The following is a 19,730-nucleotide window of genomic DNA, read 5'->3' as shown; positions in this document are numbered from 1 at the left end:
GGCAGCACGGGTTGGCCATCAGAAGGAGTGCTGCGGAGTTGTGGGATTTGTGCGGAGAGGGGAGGAGACAGGACGGGACGGATGGCGGCTCCGAGCTGGGAGGGAGTGCCCGAACCGGCCCCCGGCGAGGGAAGGGAGCGCAGCCCCGGTGCTGGGGGGCGTTGGCACACGCGTGGGTGCGTGGGGCTCTGCGCTCTGTGCAGCCTTTAGCCGCGCGTGCACGAATTTCTGTGCAGGGTGCAGATGGAGGAGGGAAGCTTTGGTTGCGCTGTGCGGGAGACATGTGGCCCCATGTGATGCACAGAGATCAGATCCGGGGGTTGCACACACTGAGAGCTTTGTGTGCTGCATCGCCTGGGCGTGAAGATGCCTGCAGCACACTTGGCCTGGCTGAGGGTCCGAGCTGCGCCCTGCGTGCTCACGGCTGTCGGATCTGCACTTTGCAGCGCTGTGCCCCAGCCGTGTGCAGGCTGTGCTTTGTGCCGTGCGGGGCTGTCTGTGCAACGCGTGGCTGCGTGCCAGCTCTGATTCAGAGCAGAGATGCCATTGGCTCCACATCAGCGCCGGAGATCTGGGACAGTGCTGGAAGAATCTCAGCAGTGCAGCCTGTGTGGCCGTGGGAGTCTGTCCCAACAGCCAGCGTGGTCACCAACAGCAGCTATTCAGGCTGTGCCTATCGCCGTCAGCTGCCCGAGCTGCCAGGATGTGATCCCATGGGGCACATCCCCTAACTGGCTCCGGGACAGAAGATTCCCTCCCCCAGAAGTTGGAGTTTTGTCAGGTGGAGCCTGTGAGAACAAGATCCTTCCCCAGTGCTTGGGCAAAGATGTGGGAAAGCTGTCAGCAGCTGGGAGCAAAGCAGGTAGATGTTCCCAGAGGTCCTGCACTGGGATCTGCTGAGAGCCATTGGGGCTGCCCAGGAAAATGACAAAGGGAGTCCCTTTCTCCGTACATGGAGGATGGAAAAGGGTGCCAAGAATCCTCTTGCTTTAGCGTGGACAAGCTTAATATGGACGGCTCAGGAGAGGCCAAACATGCAAGTGGAGCATCTGCTCAAGTGGTTAAAAGCTCTTAGGGACCCCCAGTAGACATTTGGGACCGAGGTACATCAGCACCATAGGAAATGGGTATGACCCATCAAGTCACACTGCTGACATGGGTCAGCACAGCTGGGGATATCCATCCTGCTGCTGAAACTAGCAGTGACCCGGGAGCTGGTCAGCACTCCTGCATCTGACAGTAGCTGAGTACAGGGCAGATGCCCACATGTGCTGCCATTGTGTCTCCCAGCCACATCCACAAACTGGGGCAGAGGGAAGTTTGGTGCTGACAGTGGCAGGGGGCTGTTTTCCAAGGCCCCTTTCCAGCGCTGGGCGGCTGCAGCCAGCTGGGAGGAGGTTGGAGCTCCCCACTGCAGCCAGGCACGGCCAGGATTACCCAGGGGCCCAGGGCAGGAGCCTGGAGGCTATAGCTGGACCAGATGCATTTGCAAAGAGGCTTTGGCTGATTCTGTCTTCCCACACACTCTGACACTGGGCCTCACAGAGGAGTGACTCCACATCGTGGCTGGGGACACAGGGCTGCTTCCTCAGGGTGGCCCTGGAGGGAGGCAGGGGCTGCAGGGAGGGCAGGGATGAAGTGGAGGAGTAGGCAGCTGGTGAAGGGGGTTTGGATGAAGAGCTCAGCTGGATGGGAGCTCTGATCCAGAGTGGGGGGGATGGAGGACCCTGGGAAGAGATCTTGCATTCCCTCAGTGCGGGTGACAGGAGGCATTGTCACCATCAATGGCACAGATGGGAGATTTTCCTGGTCTGCAGACTCAAGGTGGGCTCGTTTAGCTTCCAAGCACACCAGAGAGCTCTGGGCCAGCCAGAAAACAACCCCTGTCCCTGGAAGTCCTAGGAACTGCCAGCTCTGAGCTTGCCCTGGGAGCTCAGCTGAGCCTGCCTGCACTCGCTGTGCCCATCCAGCCTCTCCATCCTCGTTTTACACACCCCTGGCACAGACTTCAGGGCTGCTCCTCTATGCTACCATTGCTGGGGTGAAACCCCTTCCTGCCTGCCAGCACCCTCCATGCACAGGGTGAGCAGAGCCGGCACCCTGCTGGTCCTGGGGACGCATCCGTGCCACCCCCACCAACTTCATCCTAGGGCTGTGCCTGTGGTGCAGACCAGCCCAGAGCGCTGCCGGGAGCCAAACCCAGGCCCTATTCCCGGCGCCGCGGGGCTCAGCAGCCTCCCATGCCGGTGGATAAGCTGCTCATTATGTGCCAGCCCTGCCTTCTGTGTGGTCACCCCAGTGCCACTGTGCCACCGCAGCGGGGACGCAGAGGGAGACGCCGTCAGCTGGGGATGCCGAGCCCCTGTGCGGTCCCCCCCGACGGCGAAGCCTTTAGCTGTTCCAGACCCAAAAACAACTGCAGAAGGTTTCTCCACCCAGCGGCTGGAAGCAGGCCTGGAAACTCGGGGGCTGCCGAGTCATCACATTTTCCGTGAAGCAGCAAAGGCTGCCGCGAGGCGCAGGGGGAGGGGGACGCCCAGCAGACAGTGAGTGCCGGAATGCCGGAGCCCTTTGCATTCTGTGCCCTTTGCGCTCTGGGAACCGTGCTGGTGGCGCAGGGCTCGGCCCTGCATGGTCCCTGTGCCTGGGGGAGAAAGGAAGCCTGATGGTAAGCTGCAGCAGGAGGGAGGACGAGGGTAAGGTGTGCAGCAAGGCATGAGTCTGTGGCACCGGACTATTCCTGGTGTCACAGGGTCTGCAAGGTGACAAAGTCACCAAATCTGGGCATGGGAGGGTCATTGCCAGGGGCAGCATGTGGGCATGGGTGCTGCCACACCACTCCAAGGGACACAGCCTGTCACCTGGAGAGGTCACAGTACAGCAGGCACAGCTGTGGCCTGGCCCTGCACCACGAGCAAAGCATCACACAGCACTCTGCACACCTGTGGGCACTGAGAGCAATGCTGTCTCTCCCTGGGCAGGACAGGACGCCTTGCAGCCAGCCTGCACTCTGCATCACCCCATGGTACAGACACTGGTGCCACGGCAACCAGACTGGGAGCAGCTCTGGGACTCCTGTCAGCTCCCAGTCCCTCCAGTCACAGTCTCTCCTTGTGCCCACGAGCACTGCGGGCTGCCCCAGGCCATGATTTCTTCCCACTGCCAACTCCAAGCACTGAGCACTGCCTAGTGCTGCAAGGGAGGAACAAGGGGAGCAGGGTGCATCCCTGCAGGGGATGCAGGTGCCGCTGGGATCTCTCCCTCTGTGAGGTTCACACGCTGAAGGGCCGGGACCCTGAGCTCCACAGCACCATGATGCTCTCACTCCAACCCCTCACAGGTGTTTGATGATTTCCATGCTGAGCTCTGCCTCCTGCCCCACACCTTCCAGCATTGGAGCTCTTCCCATTTTGCAGAGGGGAATGCAGGGCAGAGCTGTGCTCAGAGCCAGGCATGAGGACACCAGGAAGCCAAGGAGGATGGAAGCAAGTCCCACATAAGGCGATGCTCTACACCCCTTGACTGCTGCTGGTGACAGAAAGGACCTGGCAGCAGCTGGGATGCCTGCGAGCATCAACCTGGCTGGGAAGAGCAGGGCTGTGGGTGACTCAGAGCACGCCCAGCAAGCCGGCAGAGCCGGGCAAACCTGCTTTGCCCTCCTGGGGTGTGGGTGACTCTGCTGAGGCTGCTCAGACTCGGTCCCCTTCCCCTGGCTGAGGCAAGGGACACCACACAGGGAGGGCTCAGAGCAGCTTGCATCAAGGGCAGCACCTCTAAAACCCCTCAAACCATCACCAGTAACCCCATGAGGCTCTGCTCGCACCCTGGGACGCAGTGCTGGAGCGCAGTGCACAGTGCACAGGCTGACGCTGAAGGCACCCTGTGCTGCCAGGACCCCTGCACCCACGGATCCAGGAATGCACTTCTGGCAACGCTGTGAGCAGCTCCCAAAGCCCTGTGCTTCGCAGGCAGGGAACTCAAGGCACACATTCCCCTCCTGTAACCTCAGTGGTACACATACAGAGCTGCCCCATCCACTGCAGCCTACCCAAGGCAAGAGTTTGCCCACGCTGTGCCATTTAGAGTGGGAGCATTCACGCTCCATCCCCACCGCACGCATCCCAGCTTTGTCTGGGAAAGGAGATGGGGAGAGGAGTGGTCCCAGTACCTCTGTTGGTGGATGTCCCTGCTGTGCTCCTCATCCCGTCCCCGTGCGCGGCGCTGCCTTGGCGCGCTCCCACTTGCTTTGCTGTTTGCTCCCGCGTGTGCACAGCTCTGACGCTCAAGTCTGGGCTGGTCCATGGGTTGGCCCGCCTGGGCTCGCCCCGCGGCAGCGGGATGCCACGGGAATGGGATCAGTGTGATGGGGATTTCTCCGGCAGACCCATGGCTCAGGGGTCTGCACTGCGGGGAGGGCAGGGCTGCAGGAAGGGGCAGGGCTGGGCATGGCTCACAGCCCCCTGCGCCACGAGCACCACGGGTGGTGGGGGGATGCTGTGATGGGGCCTTTGGAGACGGAGAGCATCCCGTCGTGTTGCCCTTGCAGAGGGACAGGGAGGGCTCTAAGGCCACAACGGAGCCAGCACAGGCATCCAAACCCACGCTCCGTTCCTGGAGATAACTGTGGGCTGTGATGAGCTTCGATTCGCTGCCCTGAGTGCCGTCAGAGTCCAAACTGAGAGCCCCTCATTGGCTCATTGCCCTGCTTTGAGGAGATGTGGAAAGAGGAGGGTCAGAATGTTGGCTAGGGATGTCCCAGAGCTCACTGGAAGGGCAGTGCCACATCCTCACATGGGCTCTGGGATCCTGGCAGTGGTTTGGAGGAAAGCCATGCCCAGAGGAGCAACTCCCACAGACCCCTCTGTAGGCTCAATGGATGCAGCAGGAGGAGAAGTGAGAGCCCTGAACACGAGGATGCTGTCCCTGTGGCCTCAGCCGAATGCACCACCTGCAGTTCATATCTCAGGGCTCTTCACCAGCAAGCCAACCTGGCTTAGCCCCACGCAGGAGCAGTGACTTTCTTCCAGCAGTGAATTTCTTCCCCAGCTTGGCAAGATCTCTGCAGAGAAAAAGGAGAGGACCAGCAGCACCAGCTCTATCCAAAGCAGCCCACCCGCATGGGAGGGATGTGAGGGAGCCTTGGACGCTGCTGCAGCTTGCAAAAAAACACAGGCTCCAAATTTGGAAAGCAGCTCAGCTTCCAAACACCACCATGAACTGAAAAGCTCACCTCAAAATGAAACCAGCCCCAGCCTTTGGTTCCAAGCTTCCTGTGTATGAACAAACCTGAAGGACGGCTGTATTTGCACACAAAAGGGTTCGGTTTTGGGAGAAAGGTCTCTCTTCTATTTTTTCTTTTTGCAGGAGTAAACACGAGCCCTCCCCATCCTCCATGCCCCCAGGCAGGAGCAGCTCAGGACGAAGGCAGGGCAATGTCCCATCTTGTTCCCTGGCTGCTTTCCCTCCTCTCTCTGGCAGCAATGGCAGCACCACCGCTGCACTGCGCTGCCCACCACCTCGCCCCATCCAACACAGCACCCACCCCACGGGCAGAGGCACTCTGCTCTCTCCTCCCCTGATGCTGCTTTTTGGGTCATTTCTTGGACACGGTGCTGGCAACTGCTGAAGGGTTTTCTAGCAGCTCTGCCTCATCCCTGGCGGGTGCTGCAATTCTGGAGCAGGGGTGAAGTGTTGGCAGAGGGATGTGGAACCACCATCACCTGCTGGCTGCCTCCTCCCCGAGCCCTGTGTAGTCCCTGTTCCTTCAGCCTGAGCTGCTCAACTCAGGCTGATGGGAGCATCCATGAGGCAACGCGGAGCTCTGATTTGGTGGCCCCAGGGATGTGTCCATGGAGGGGACCTTGGGTCTGATCAACCATCAGAAGCTGTGGATGTCTCAGTTCATCACAGGGAGTTGGATGTGATGACCATTAAAGGTCCCTTCCAACTCAACCATTGTGAGTCTAAGACAGGTGTAGGGGCATGGAGGGTCCATGGGACTTGGAGATATTCCAGATGTCATGATGGAGAGCTGGGCCCTAACCAAAGCTCTGCCAAGAGCTATTCTCACTGCTGAGCTGACACAGCTGCCCTGCCTCAGTTTACCTTCTGTGCATGGGGCAGCACAGAGCTGCTGTGCTGCTGGAGGGGAGGGAGGGCAGCGGACTGGATGTCGGTGATGGGATGGCTCACATGAGCAGGGGGTTTGGCATCTGGGCCACGAAGCCACGCTGCCCTGCCTGTCCCATGGGCATTGTGGCCGTGGGTCCAGGGCTGCTCCAAGACTCAGGGTGATCAGCTGGTCTGCTTGGCTGGGAGAGCCTAAAACAACAAACACTGCGGAATAAGGGAGCGTCTCGCTGCTTTTTCCTGGTCAGATGGTTTCCTGTTTTCTAAGCAGCTCCTCCAGCTCCACTGGGGCAGAGGACTTGTCCACGCAGAGCTCAGCCCTGCAGCGTGCCCTCACTGGGGAGCCAAGCTGCTGTATGACTGACACAGAAAGAGCTTCAGGATCAGCGAGAGCTGCAGCAGAGACCTGTAGCAGCAGACTGCATTGTGCTCTTCTCTCTGGGATTAAAGCGTGTCCTGAGCACAGTGCTGCCTTGGACAACCCCAGCTTCGGACCTATAAGGCTGCAAGGTCAGCAGGTGAGGCAGAGCTGTGTTGGGGTTCTGAGCAGTGGTGCATGCATGTAAGGTCACCTGCACGGTAGCATTGCCCCCCAGCACCCCCACACCCCCCTGCTCCCTGACCCCCTGCAAGCCCCTCCATCCCCGCTGCTTCTTCCTCTGTCCTCCCCTCTGCCCCCCCCAGGGACAGGCACAGATATTTGTTTGGCCGACAAACATCCTCTTCCCCCTCTGCTGCTGAGCATTACGAAAAAATAAGGCTGTTGGCAGAGAGTCTGTGCTGAAAGCCAGGCTGCAAGCGTCCATGCAAGGGGACAGCCCAAGCTTCGGAGAGGGGACAGGCAGAGGGGACACCGACACGTGGGGCGGCTGTCACTGCGACAGGAGACCCCTCATGGTCTGCCCTGCATCCATGACCCTGACAGCATCAGAAAACTGGCTGCGTTTGGGATGGAGAGCTGGGCAGATATCTGTGCCCATTTCTGCCCCCTCTACAGCTGGAGTCTCCTGGGAGCACCTGCAGGTCCAGCACCAGCAAGATGTGCTCCGTACTGGGGCAACCCAAAGACACAGAAACATAAAATTTCACAATCACAGAACGTTAGAATCACAGAATCACACAATCATGGAACGACAAAATCACAGAAGCACCAAATCACAGAACTGTAGAATCACAGAATCACATAAACATGGAACCACAGAATCACAGAACCACAGAATCCCCCACATCGGAGGGGACCCACAAACATCACACGTAGATGCAGGCGTGCCTGGGCTGTGTGCTGGAGGAGCTGCACGCTGCAGCCCATGCATTCGCAGCATTGCTGCCCTCTGGCTGCATCAGCACATCCTCGGTGAGCCCCGCAGTGCACAGCAATGCTGGGAGCTCCTCTGGGGGCAGATTGCTGTGTTTTAGGGTGACAGCCAGCCAGGCTGGGTGCTGCCACCCAGGGCCGAAGTGTAGGAGCGAGGACTTGAACTTTGGGAATTTGTCTCCTTTGCACGTGCCATTTATCCCACTGTCTGCATGCAGGGTGTGCCTACAGGAGAGGATCACAGAATCAGAGAATTGTTTCGGCTGGAAGGAGCCTTTAAAGCCCATCTGGTCCAACCCCCTGCAATCAACAGGCACACCTACACCTCAATTAGGTGCTCAGAGCCCGGTCCAGCACGGACTCCCAGAGCTGGTGCACAGCCCCACGTCCAGGTGGGTTTGAAGATCTCTGAGGAGGGAACCCCGCAGCCTGTCTGGTCCCTGTGCAGTGCTCCATCACCACACAGCACAGCGGTGCTCCTGATGGACACGGGGACCCTCCTGGGCTCCCGTTAGCGCCCAGTGCCCCCTGCCCTGCTGCTGGGCTCTGCCTCTCCGCCCCTCCTGCAGGAGTTTATGGCCATGGATGGGATCCTGAGCCTCCTCTGCTCCAGGTGGAGCAGCCCCAGCTCTCTCAGCCTCTCCTCACAGCAGAGATGTTCCAGTCCTTTGACCACCTTGGTGGCCCTCCACTGGGCTCTTTCCAATGCACCCGAGTTCTGGGGGGCTCAACACTGGTCCCAGCACTCCAAGTGCAGCCTCACCAATGCTGGCCTACCCGTACTCTGACACGTTAAAAGAGAGCAGGAGAACAGAGTGCAAAGATCTGGAAAACGTGGCCTTAATTCAAAGATCCATTGGGACCCAGCTGCTCAGCTTGCCCAAGAAAAGAGGAAGAGGCGCTGGGGCGAGTTGTGCAACCATCTGCGCGAGGGAAGGACACGTCAGCAGCTGAGAGCTGGAGGAGCTGCGCTCTGGGTCACCTTCACCCAATGGCACTGGTTTGTTGGGCAGCCCCTCAAGCCCATCTGCACGGCTTCCTGCAGACGCTGCAGGCAAATCCCCGCTGCTCTGAGCCACACCGGATCCACAGCTCTGACCTGCAGGGCTCACATGGTGCCCTCAGCGTCACTGTTTTTCACCAGGTTCAGAAGCTGAACCCCCATGGGCTGCCAAAGTCAGCATCTGCTTGGCTCGCTGCATCTCTCACCACCGGACGTTGGCTATTTTTAACCGCCCCTGGTTTGCTTTTTTCTCTCCTGCTGTTATCGTGGGGCTGGAGGGGCTCTGCGTGCTCTTTGTGAGCAGCTCGCTGCCGATCCCAGGCCAGACAGATCTGTAGAAAGCCAGCACTGCTCCCCCAGCCCAGCAGAGCGTGGGCGCAGCAAAAATGGAAGTGGCTGCTTCTAACCGCTTCCTTTCTCTGCGGGTCTGTCTCTCCCTTCTGCCCCTCCTGACAACTTCGTTTCCTGTTATTGATAACAGCCTCTGCACCCGCCGAGAGGTCACCGTGTTCTGTGCCCCGCGGGCAGCACCGAGGGCTGCAGGTGCCCATATCCAAACACCACAGCTGGGAATAAAGCAACCCCGCAGCAGGAGAGCGCCTCTCCAGGGGCTGCCCTGTGCCCACGCAGCCCTATTGACCCCCGTCGGCCCCGGCCGTGTCGCTGCCAGCCCCCCGCACACGGGGCTGATGGGTCACCGCTTTACCTCTGCTCTCCCTTTGCAAATGGGACGGCAGCTCGGCTTGTTTGCAAGAGATCTAGGAAACAAAAAGTAGTTCTGTTCGGAAGGAAAAACAAACAGTGAAGAAGAAATCCATGCAGAAAGCCGTCCTCTTGCTTCTCCTTGAGGAGAGAAGCAGTAGTGCCGGGTTGGCAAGTTCAACTGCAGATACCTTAAAAAAATTAAACAGCACTTCCAGACAGAGCCGGGCAGCGGCAGGAGCAAAGCCCGCACCGGCAGGCTGCGTCCCTGCAAGCGGTGGGAAGGTCACACACCGCTCCCAGCCCTCCGTCCCCAGCAGCAGCCCCATGCAGGGGACGTGTGGGGGTCCGGGCTGGGAGCGGAGCCGCGCCGGGAGCTCCGTGCGTGCAGCGGGGCCGGAGCGCGGCGCTGAGAGCCTGGGGCTGTCCTTGGGAATGCGCTCAGGGAGAGGAAGCTGCTCCGGGAAAAGCAATCTGCGGAGTGCGTGGCTGAGCTGCCGGCTGCTGTCCCTGTGACGTTGAGCCCCCCGATGCTGCGCTGCCCCCGGGCTGCTCGCACCTCCTGTGCTGGCTCTGCGGGACGCTCGGGGTGATGGCACGGCCCTCTGTGCACCTGCTGGGAGCTGAGCAGCCCTGCCAGCAGCGGCTGCTGGATGCTGAGGCGGCCGCTTCACCTTCGTACTCATGAGGGATGTTTTGGCAGAAAGGAGATGGGAACGTTTCCAAAAGCCTGCAGGACATCCTGAGCTCCAAACTGTGTCAGCAGGAGCCCCGCGTGAGCACAGACCCAAAGATGGTGGAGGCCTGGTGAGAGCAGAGCGTGCTGCGGTGGGTGACCCCGGGGAGCGCGGCTGTGGGGCACCACCAGAACTTTGGGTGCTGGAGCAGTGACTGCACAGTGACCCATGGTGGTGACTTTGGGGCCACGGTGCTGCTCAGAGGGGGGCTGGGGGGTGTGGGGCAGGGTTTGTGCTCAGGTTTGGGGGGCAGAGAAGGGAAAAGAGACTGTTTGAGGGAGAAAAACTATCACCTGGAGCTGGGAGCTGCTGTGTGTGGGCAGAGGGTGCTCAGGGTGCAAAGTGACCCCGTGGAAGTGGGGTTGTAAAATGCAAATGAACAACCCAGGGATGAACCTAGATGTCCCCCAAGCAGCAGATCAGTAGGGCACTTTCTGTTAGGGATGCTGAAAACAAAACCACTATCACACAGCCCTCTGAAGACCTCTATGGTACTGCCACAGATCTCTAAAGTCCCTAAATCCCAACTCATGACCCTAATGCATCTGTACAGCTATCCAGAGAGGACCCTAACTCTGACCCGAACCTATCCTGGCACACTGGGAACCTCATCAGAGGTGGTGATGTGGTAGCAGCTTCATCCCTTTCCTTTGGGTCTGTTTTTTATCAGTAGTCCCCATCACCATTCCTCATCACAGCTCTAGGCTTCATCCCCCGCTCCTGGAAGCAAACACCCCTTTACACCCCTGGCCTTAATCTGCGTTTGCTGTGTGACAGCAGGATCTCAAGAACCCTTGGTGAGTGCTGTGGTTTTGCATCAGAGCAGGAGTGAAGGAGAATGTTGGAACGGTGTGAAGTATTACCCACATTGCTCACTGCTGTGTACTGGGGATGCAGTGAGGATGGCACGCTCCAGGAATAGGGGCAGGAGTGAGTCAGGAGATGGGCATGCAGCAGGGCTCCTGTGTGAGGCAGGGAGGGAGGATGGGACAAGGCACAGCTGTGACCCCATGGGGCCCGCTCCGTCCTCCATCCTCCATCCTCCATCCCCACCCAGCACCACCCAGCCCTCCTCCATGTCACCCAGCCCCAACAGCTCCTTCCTGTAGGACTGGTGGCTGCCCCATGCTCTGACATGGGAGGATGGAGGGCAGGACAGTGCTGTTCCTTGTCCACGTTGGGCTGCCCTTAGGCCCCTGCAGCTGACTTCTTTCACTCTGCACGAGGACGGGTCAGTTCCTCAGTCTGGCGCCACGCCTGCAGAGGCTGCTGGGATCCCATCACCTGCTCATGAGCCACAGATGGTGGTGGCCCTTGTATGCTGCACCAAGCAATGGGACTGGGCAGCTCCAATCCCCTGGCTGTGGAGCGGCACTGGGGCCGCTGCATCCCAGAGCGGGGGGAGCAGCAGGGGACGCTGCAGGGTGGGGGCAGGAGAGGAAGGAAGCGGGGCGTGCGGTGTCTGTGCACGGAGCCGGGGCAGCGACAAACAGGAAGAGCAACAGGGACACGGTGGGAGGCAGTGAGCATCAGCGGGCATCGCAGGCAGGATGTGCAGCGCCCCAAGGGCAGACCCTGCGGTACCTGAGCTGCACCCTCAGTAAAACGCCCCCCAGTCGTTCCCTGACCCGCAGACAGGGTGCGATGGCACCCATGTGGCTGCCGAGCACGTTGATATGGGAACAAAGCGGCATTTCACTCCCTTTAGGTGGGTGCGGTGTGGGATGGGGGATGCGGCGAGGCGGCAACGATCGGGGCCTCGTCGTGGCCCCCGTGGGGGAGGGGAGGGGGGTCACCGCGTGCCACGAGAACACGCTCAGACCCACCGTGCAGCTCCCTCCCGTCTCTCCACGACGGGCTGCAGATGGGCACGGAGGGCCTCGAGCGCCGATGGCCCACGGAGGAGCGCCGGGATCGGGGGGCAGCAGCGCCGTGCCCACACGAGGGGGCTTTGGTGGGGAGCGGGGCCGCGGGCTGCCCGGCAGAGCCGAGCTGCGGCGATGTGGCCGGTATGCGTGTGGGCGGCAGGCAGGGTGGGGGAGAAGGAGGGAGAGGAAGCGGCAGAGGCAACAGCTCCTTTGATAAGCAGCTTCCTGAACACTTTCAAACCCCCGGGTTCAGACCGTCGTGCACAGCGCCCGCGGCCCCGTGCCGGGACGGACGGAGCCCACGCCTCGGGGCGGCAGGTAAGGCAAACCCCGGGCTGCGGGCACGGCCGTGGGGTCCCTTTGGAGAGGGGAGCCCCGCAGCAGCGGCAGGCCTTGGCACGTGTGCTCGCTGCGGGCAGTGCAGGTGCCCCTCGCAGGGATGCTGGCAGGGAGGTGGGATGTGGGGATGTTCCTGGGGCAGATGCCGGGAACAAAAGCTCATCCTCGGGTCCTCCTGTGTGCCTTCAGCTCGGCTGGGGCCTCTCCCAGGTGTTTCCTGGGTGATGCTGGGGTCCCAGCCTACGGCTCGCAGCTATGATGGCTGCCTGTGGCACTGAGGACAGTTGTGGGATCAGCCAGGATTGACCCTGAGTGCTTCATCTCATGCCTCACTGTGTTCCCACCCTGCACGGCCATGGCCACACTGTGACCCTCCCTGCTCCAGCCCGGCTTTGTCTGTGCCCAGTTCTCTGTAGGGACGTCCCTGAGCCTCTGGGCCATTCGGTACCCTGCTTTGTGCCTGTTGAGAGCTCTGACCCTGCAGCATCCCCATCCCATTGGGTCCATCTCTCCTCGCAGAGGAAGCTGGGGAGGAGAAGGAGCTTTGCCACCCTGAGCTGCTGCCCGCGCCATGGGGACGACTGCCCAAAGAAGAACCGGCATCACCCACATCTCCCTGCCAGGGGCTGCTCGGGGCTGCTAGTGGTGGAGCCTTGGCAGCCTCCTCCAGCCAGACCACCCCATCACCTCTTGCTCAACCATTCAGATAGAGCAGTTTCCTCTTGACAGTTGCTGATACTTGTGGGATGGAGGAAGCTGTCCCAGGGCCGTTCCCCCCACCCCAGTATGTCCAAACAACAGGAACTGGCCATGACCCTCACAGCATCCTCGTCTGCTCCTCATCCCTGGGGGGCTGCTGTCCTCCATGTTAAGCTCACGAGCTCCCATCCCACCCCATCCAACCCACAGATCCTCCTGGTGGGGTGCTACAGGCGCTCTCTCCATGTCACCCGTGGATGCTGGAGCCCTGATGCCACGGCAACGAGGACCCGAAACACCTCCTCTGCTTAGGGATTTTCTCATCCTGGTCCAGCAAGGGGTTCACCAGTCTCCTTGTGTCTCTCTCATCTGCCCTGTGTTTTCCAGCCGCTTCTCCTCTGATGGCAACTCCTTCCCTCGGCAGCTGAGGCCCCCCCACTCCCACTCCTCGTGCTTCAGGGTGAGCGCTTCGTGGCTGCCGCAGCATGGTCCAAGCCTGCTCAGTGTGCCACAGAGCTCATAACAGCAGCCTGACAGCCCGGGTGGCCACCAAAGCCATGGACAAGGCAGACAAGCCCAGTCCCTCTGCGAAGAAGCACGTGCGGCTCCAAGAGAGGTGAGCGTGGCCAGGCTGGGCAATGCCCACAGCCCAAACTTTGCACTGCCCAGCCCTACAGCGCAGACCCCCAAACCCCCCCCTCTGGCCCATGAGTTGTCGGGGGTCACCGGGGACCCTTTGCCTCCTTTGCAGGAGGGGCTCCAACGTGTCGCTGGTGCTGGACATGAGCTCGCTGGGCAGCGTGGAGCCCATCCAGCCCGTATGCACCCCGCGGGACGTCACGCTGCAGTTCCTGAGGACATCCAGCCACGTGCTGAGGACGGAGGAGCTTCAGCAGCGCGCCCAGAGCCTGGCACAGCTCCAGGAGGAGTTCTCGGTATGAGGGTGGGTGTGCAGCTGGGGGGCACTGCGCATCTCCTGTTTGCCCGCTCCTTGCTCTCCCTCGTGTCTGTGGAAAGCCTTCTTGTGCCAAGCTCTGCTCCCATCTCTGAGGTGTCCCGCCCCATTGGGGTGTGGATGGAGCTCGTGCCAGCTCTGGCGATGCTGGGTCAGCATCTCACTGCCTGCGGGGCCAGCTGTGCCCGGTGAGGGGACGCAAGCAGCACCAAGAGGGGTTCCTCAAAGTTGTTCTCCCCTGCTGCAGAAAATCCCACCCAACTTCATCAGTCCGGAGGAGCTGGAGATCCCTGGACGTGCCTCCAAGGACAGATACAAAACCATCCTCCCCAGTACGTGCTGCTGCATCCCTTTGTCTCACATTCCCCCACGTGCAGGGAGATGTGTGTGCTGTGGGTGTCCCCGGTGTCCCTGCTGTGCTGGTTCTGCTGCTGGCAGCCGCCTTGCAGGGATGTGAGCCCAGCAATGGGGCGGTTTGTGGGGAGCTTTTTGGGGCATACAGCACATCACAGCCCGGCCTGTGGGTAGGGTAAAGGCTGGAGGTGTAAAGGCTGAGGAATTGTTCGGGTCGTCTTCATGCGCTGTGGGAAGGCTGTGGGGGGTCGGTGCTGGGCAGGTCTGAGCATGGGATGGAGCTGAGCGGGAGAGCACAGCTCTGAAGGACAGTGCCAGGGTACCTCTCACTGCGTCTTGCAGATCCTGAGAGCCGGGTCTGCCTCAGGAGGGCAGGGAGCCAGGAGGAAGACGGCTACATCAATGCCAACTACATCACGGTGAGCACTGCCTGCCTGCGGCGCTCGGTGTCCCACATCTCATGGTGCTGCAGGGCTGGGGGTGCTGGACATCTTGGGTTCTGTCCACGTGAGGGAATGGGGGGTCACATAGGCTGTGGGATACGGCTCGAGCTGGTTTACATTTAACAGTGTGATTTTTGGGTGAGCAGAGCATTTGGACACGCTCCCTCCCAGATACTTCTCCATCTCCATGCACTGGTCTGTTATTAAGTGCAGGAAGCAAGCCGTGCCAACTGGGCATCCCAGCCTGGTATCGACACATCCAAGAACTGCCTTTCCCCTCAAAGGGTTTGTTTTAATTGCCCAGAAGGAAAAAGGGGTGACTGTGGCTTGTCTCCAGCATCCGATGGGGTCCCCAGACAGATATCCCCAGACTCAAGGTGACCGTTGTTGTCATCACAGCAATAACCTGGGGATGCTGGGATGGAGTGTGGGTGCACAGGTGCTCCATGGGCTTGCTCCTGGTTTGCTGGGCTAGGAGGATGGAGAGGAGCCCTGGCTGGGTCTGTGAAAGGATTTCAAGGGCACGTGTGGGAGGAAATAGGCAGCGTAGGTCAGGCTCTGCTGCAGAGGACAGGTAGCGCTGGGGGGCTGAGGTGCAGACCAGGTGCCCCCTGTCCCTGAAGGGCCGTGTGCTCAGCAGGGCTATGCAGGACGTCCCCGGGAGTACATTGCCACCCAGGGGCCCATGCTGAACACCGTGACTGATTTCTGGGAGATGGTGTGGCAGGAGGAAGCACCCATCATCGTCATGATAACCAAGCTCCAGGAGCGCAAGGAGGTACCGCCGTCCCTGCTCCACAGCACCTGACCTGGAGGGGGTGGGGAGGGAGAACCCCCAGGGGCTGAAAACCACATGGCAGGGTGCTGGCAAAGTGTTCAGGGGAAGCGGGTGTTGGAACTGGGATCCTTCCTTCCTTACCTTCCCTTCCTATCAGTCCACATCCACCTTCCTCACTCTTCCAAACCTCCCAAAAGCAATGACCAAACGGCAGCTTAGACCCCAGTGGATGCCCAAAGCACAAACACTGCATTCTTCCTGCAGAAATGTGTCCACTATTGGCCTGAGAAGGAGGGCACCTACGGCCCCTTCACCATCCGTGTGCAGGGGATTAGCGAGTGTGCGGAATACGTGGTCCGCAGTCTGTCCATCCAGGTGGGTCCGAGCCCCATCTTGGGGTCAGCAGGGGTTCTAAAATGCCCGGGCTCTGTAGGAGGAGAGGTCTGCAGAGCTCTGTCTGCCCAGTGAGGTTTGCAGGGAGCAACACTTGTGCAGGATGAGCCTTGGGGGGGGACAGAGGGCTGTCAGCACGGAGATTGAGGAGGGCTCCTGGGCATGACTCGAACTCTCCCAGGCGGATCACTTGGAACCCAAAAGTGCCCCTGGCTCCTTGGGTCTCTGGCAGAGGCTCAATGAGTCAGGAGGAGAGCAGATGAGATGGGCGCAGGATGGGAACATCCCAATCTGACCCCACCTGATCCTTATTTCTCTTTCTTCTGTGCTGGAAAAGCTGGAAGGTGAATGCCGCCACGTCAAACACATCCTCTTCCCTTCCTGGCCTGACCAGCAGACACCTGAGTCAGCCAAGCCCCTGCTGCACTTGGTGTCCAAAGTGGAGGAGACTCTGCAGGCTGCAGCCAGCCCAGGGCCCATCGTTGTGCACTGCAGGTAAGCGCTCAGCCCTCAGCCCTGCCCCTCAGCTTGGGCTCACACCCACAAGCCATTCTCTGTGCAGAAAGGGCACAGCAAACCCCTAGCAGGTGTCCTCCAGCAGAGGACAGGGGCACAGACTGGTTTTGTGCATCCAGAGTGGTTTGGGTGGGCCGGGCATGATAGCAAGAACCACTTGTGGTGGCAGAATGGAGCCAGCCTGAGAAAGCTGGGACTGGGACCTCTGCATCCCTATAGGGATGAATCAGGGTAGCAAAGCAGCCAAGGAGCACACCCAGCTCAGACAGCCTGAGATCCAGGCACTGTGGGCGCTCGGCACAGCTGTGTCCATCTGCAGTGCAGGCGTCGGTCGGACGGGCTGCTTCATTGCTACCAGGATTGGGTGCCAGCAGCTGAAGGACAAGGGAGATGTGGACATCCTGGGAATCGTGTGCCGCCTCCGCATCGACAGGTTGGTGCTTGGGAAGGAGTCCCTAAAGGATGCTGGAGGATGCAGGGGGGGTGAGGGAGGGGTGCAGGGATGAGCATCCCAAGAGGCGTGGAGGTGATTTGTGGTAGAAAATGGAAGGGTTTCTGAAAGATGGAGATGTGGGGACAGCAAAGGATTGCCCAGTGCTTGGTTTTGGGTTGGTTTTGTTGTCAGGGTTATTTTAGCTCTGGGAACCCAAAGACATGAAGGAGAGCAGCCCCAAAGCCATCAGCCGGTGCGCTCCTTCCAGCTCAGCCACTGACCTACAAAACGGGCCCTCTCTGAGCAGCTCTGGGTGCATGTAGATGGGGTGGGAGACACAGGAAAGTCTGTGCCGTGGGAGCAGGGCTGGGGTTTTGGTGAGCGTCAGCATTTCCCTTGCAGAGGCGGGATGATCCAGACCAGTGAGCAGTACCAGTTTCTCCATCACACACTAGCCCTGTACGCTTCCCAGCTGCCAGAAGCAGGGGGCCATTAGCACCGGGCTCCACCAGCGCTGCCTCGCTCTGAGCCCCCCGGTGCCAAACCTGGGGACAACTCTGCTGAATCTGCTCCTGCTGCAGCCGGCCATGAGCCTGAGCCTCCCACAGGCTGAGCAAAGCCGTCCGGATTGTGGCCCCGCAAGCAGGGTTTGGGTTTCACAAGGCACGCGGCAGGATGCACCATGCAGAAGAGCAAGCTGCGCACGGGAACTGATGCTGAGCGATCTGCCTGCTAGAAACAAACAGAGCTTCTCCTCCAGCTGCACATCATCTGCGGGCAGAAGCTGGGACACGCAGGGCTCACTCCCAGCAAACTCTTCGATGCTCTTCTTGCTAAAGACACACCTGGAGGATTTAGTCCAAAGCTGCACTGCTGGTTGCCTTCATTACATGGCCTGCTTTCCTCTCTGCCTTCAGCCATTGCCTTCCCACCTGCCTTACAGTAGGGGATACTCCTAAGTGTGTCTGCACTTTCGCAAGCACTATGCTCCAAATTGTAACCCAGCCTCATCACACGAGGGTGGGTGTTTGTGTTCTTGGGTTGTGGGTTTTTTTTGTTGGAATCAGAGCAAAATAATACACCCGTTTTGTTGTTCCTTTTTCACTGTGTAAATAGGAAAGTTTCATCCTTAATTCTGCAGTTCTCCTGTCTTATCAGCAGCCCAGGAGGAGAGGGAACCTCTCTGTGTGTCCCCCCACAATATCTGCATCCTCTCCTTGCAGTTCCTACATTTTCAGGGAGTGAATGGAGCAGTGGCCATGAGCTAACACAGCAGTGCAGACCACGCCAAGGCCTTTCCTCGCGCTCCCATCCAGGACGTGCAACTCGTCTCGTGCTTCCAGATGCGTATCAAGAGAAGAGCTGCCAGGGCAGGAGCTGCACAAAGCTTCTCCCAAGACAGGCAGGGACCCGTGGCTGGGGGGGATGTTGTCACCCCTCTCAGATTTCCTATCGGGGCTGGGAGTTTTGCCAGATGAGCTCTCTGATGCTGATCACAATCAGTTCAGCAGTTTTCCTGTCTTTCAATCTCAATTTCTACCCACTCAATCTGTTCAAGGCACTTATCAGCCATTACCGCAGCACTATCATCTGGGTATCTCTCAATCCTCCCTGTATTTTTTCCCCAAGCACTCCTCGGGGCCATGCTGAGCTATTGCTGCGTTATTGCAAAACACCATCCCATGGCTCCTGCAATGTCAGGGGCAAAGGTGTTCTGTCTGGTCTGGCTATGTCAGGGCATGTCCTGGGAAACTGTGATGTGCCCAGCATGCAAAGGAAAGGAATCACTCCAAAATCCCGCACAGAAAGGGTGTCGTGTTGCCCTGTGTCCCGGGCTGATATCAACTCCCTGAGCTTGGGCAGACAAGTTTCCCATCAGCATCTGTGCTGGACTCCAAGCAGTCCACGGCCATGGCCCAGGAAGGAGAAATGCTGAGGCACACTGACACTGCAAGGGAGCTCAGGGAGCTCACAGAGGCCCTGCGGTCTCCCCGACAGGTCCAGCAGTGGTGGCACCCGTAGAGGATGAGGTGCACCGGCATCATTTCTCAGCACCAGAGGGACAGGTTGACCTGGTAGCTGGGAGCACTGGGGACACTGAGGGCTGTGGGAGTGGTATCTATCCCTGCTGCTCTTTGGTTACAGAGTTAAAGAGTGGGATGGGGAACATGGGGAATAAGCCATCCATTACCATCCATTACCCCGCGCTGTGGCCAATGCAACAAAAGGGTTTTTTTTTGCTCATTTGCTCACGTCTGCCCTGGTGTGGGGATGGACTCGCCCAGGTCCCCCTCTGCTGCGTTTTGTCTGAATGCTGCATTGATGGAGTTCCTCTGGCAGGGACTGCAGAACAACACGTGCTGTCAGGAGGCAATCTGTGCTAACAGCATCAGTGCTGCGGGCGCTTGGGTGGGAAGCCCCAGACTGGTGCAGGGACATTCTCTGGGCTGAAATCTGTTACTAAACATCTTCAGGCAGAAATTGCACACAGGAACTGGGAGACAATGAATTTTTCACCGGTATGAGGAGAAGCTACATGAGAGCAATGACACAAAGCAATGAGATTGCTGCTTCTTTAGGGCCCCCCTTCGAAAGTGTGGGGATCTTCAGCAGCCTGCAGCATCTCTGAAAACAAAATGGTTTCTGTCTCTGAAAAACAAGGCAGCTTCCCAGCAGCTCACAGCACATGATGGAAATCACTTCCCACCCTGAATTATCACGGGCTCCGAGACAACCACAGCAGATCCAATGACAGCTCAGCTTTTATTTTCCGTGTGCCCATTTCTCGGGCAGCCCTGCAGCACAGAGAGCCGCAGCTTCGTGCCGTGGGAGCGCGAGCAGCCGCCGGGGCAGTGAGCCCTCCGCAGCCGAGATGAAGGCTCTGCCTGCTGCCCCCACCGCCAGGAGCGCGGAGCAGCCCTGCCAGCTCGGTGTTTGCAACATCATGGAGTCACAGACGGTTTGAGTTGGAAGGGGCCCTCAGAGGCCATCTGGCCCCACTCCCTGCCACGCACGGGGACACCCCCGAGCCCCCAGCAGTGCTCACAGCCCTGCCCTCGGGGGCTG

General features: G+C 59.5%; 2 protein-coding genes across 9 annotated transcripts; one reads left to right on the top strand and one right to left on the bottom strand.

Moving 5' to 3' along the window:
• Positions 1–7,293: 7,293 nt before the first annotated feature.
• Positions 7,294–9,858, bottom strand: LOC104914459. 2 transcript variants are annotated; one of them, XM_010724074.3, is made up of 3 exons: positions 9,341–9,858; positions 9,154–9,225; positions 7,294–7,669 (listed from the first exon to the last, which is right to left on the bottom strand). In XM_010724074.3, the coding sequence occupies exons 1-3, from the start codon at positions 9,833–9,835 to the stop codon at positions 7,301–7,303; spliced, it is 936 nt and encodes a 311-aa protein (XP_010722376.1). In that variant the 5' UTR covers positions 9,836–9,858; the 3' UTR covers positions 7,294–7,300. The 2 variants fall into 2 exon arrangements, with proteins under 2 accessions (XP_010722376.1, XP_010722377.1); XM_010724075.3 differs by having other exon boundaries at positions 9,154–9,205.
• Positions 9,859–9,864: 6 nt separating this feature from the next.
• On the top strand, positions 9,865–17,765 carry PTPN7 (protein tyrosine phosphatase non-receptor type 7). Of its 7 annotated transcripts, none has more exons than XM_010724080.3 (11): positions 11,343–11,594; positions 12,008–12,072; positions 13,180–13,408; positions 13,544–13,727; positions 13,995–14,079; positions 14,444–14,520; positions 15,182–15,322; positions 15,587–15,697; positions 16,053–16,210; positions 16,551–16,664; positions 17,067–17,765. In XM_010724080.3, exons 3-11 carry the CDS (start codon positions 13,278–13,280, stop codon positions 17,158–17,160), a joined length of 1,095 nt encoding a protein of 364 aa, XP_010722382.1. In that variant the 5' UTR covers positions 11,343–11,594; positions 12,008–12,072; positions 13,180–13,277; the 3' UTR covers positions 17,161–17,765. The 7 variants fall into 7 exon arrangements, with proteins under 7 accessions (XP_010722384.1, XP_010722382.1, XP_010722380.1 ...); XM_010724078.3 differs by having other exon boundaries at positions 12,613–13,408; XM_031556947.1 differs by having other exon boundaries at positions 11,976–12,072.
• The last annotated feature ends 1,965 nt before the right edge of the window (positions 17,766–19,730 follow it).

This window comes from Meleagris gallopavo, chromosome 28 (assembly GCF_000146605.3).
Source record: "Meleagris gallopavo isolate NT-WF06-2002-E0010 breed Aviagen turkey brand Nicholas breeding stock chromosome 28, Turkey_5.1, whole genome shotgun sequence".
NCBI classification, from domain to species: Eukaryota; Metazoa; Chordata; class Aves; order Galliformes; family Phasianidae; genus Meleagris; species Meleagris gallopavo.
Note: the sequence above shows the minus strand (reverse complement) of the source record. Positions and strands in the feature narration are given on the sequence as shown.

Coding starts and splice junctions, on each gene's coding strand:
- PTPN7 (XM_010724082.3), top strand. CDS start 13,278: ATGGTCCAAGCCTGCTCAGTGTGCCACAGAGCTCATAACAGCAGCCTG. Junction 13,728..13,994: donor AGCTCCAGGAGGAGTTCTCG/GTATGAGGGTGG, acceptor CCCCTGCTGCAG/AAAATCCCACCCAACTTCAT. Junction 14,521..15,181: donor TCAATGCCAACTACATCACG/GTGAGCACTGCC, acceptor CCGTGTGCTCAG/CAGGGCTATGCAGGACGTCC.
- LOC104914459 (XM_010724074.3), bottom strand. CDS start 9,835: ATGAGTACGAAGGTGAAGCGGCCGCCTCAGCATCCAGCAGCCGCTGCT. Junction 9,226..9,340: donor TGCTGTTTAATTTTTTTAAG/GTATCTGCAGTT, acceptor CCTTCCGAACAG/AACTACTTTTTGTTTCCTAG. Junction 7,670..9,153: donor TTTGCAAAGGGAGAGCAGAG/GTAAAGCGGTGA, acceptor CCTCTCCTGTAG/GCACACCCTGCATGCAGACA.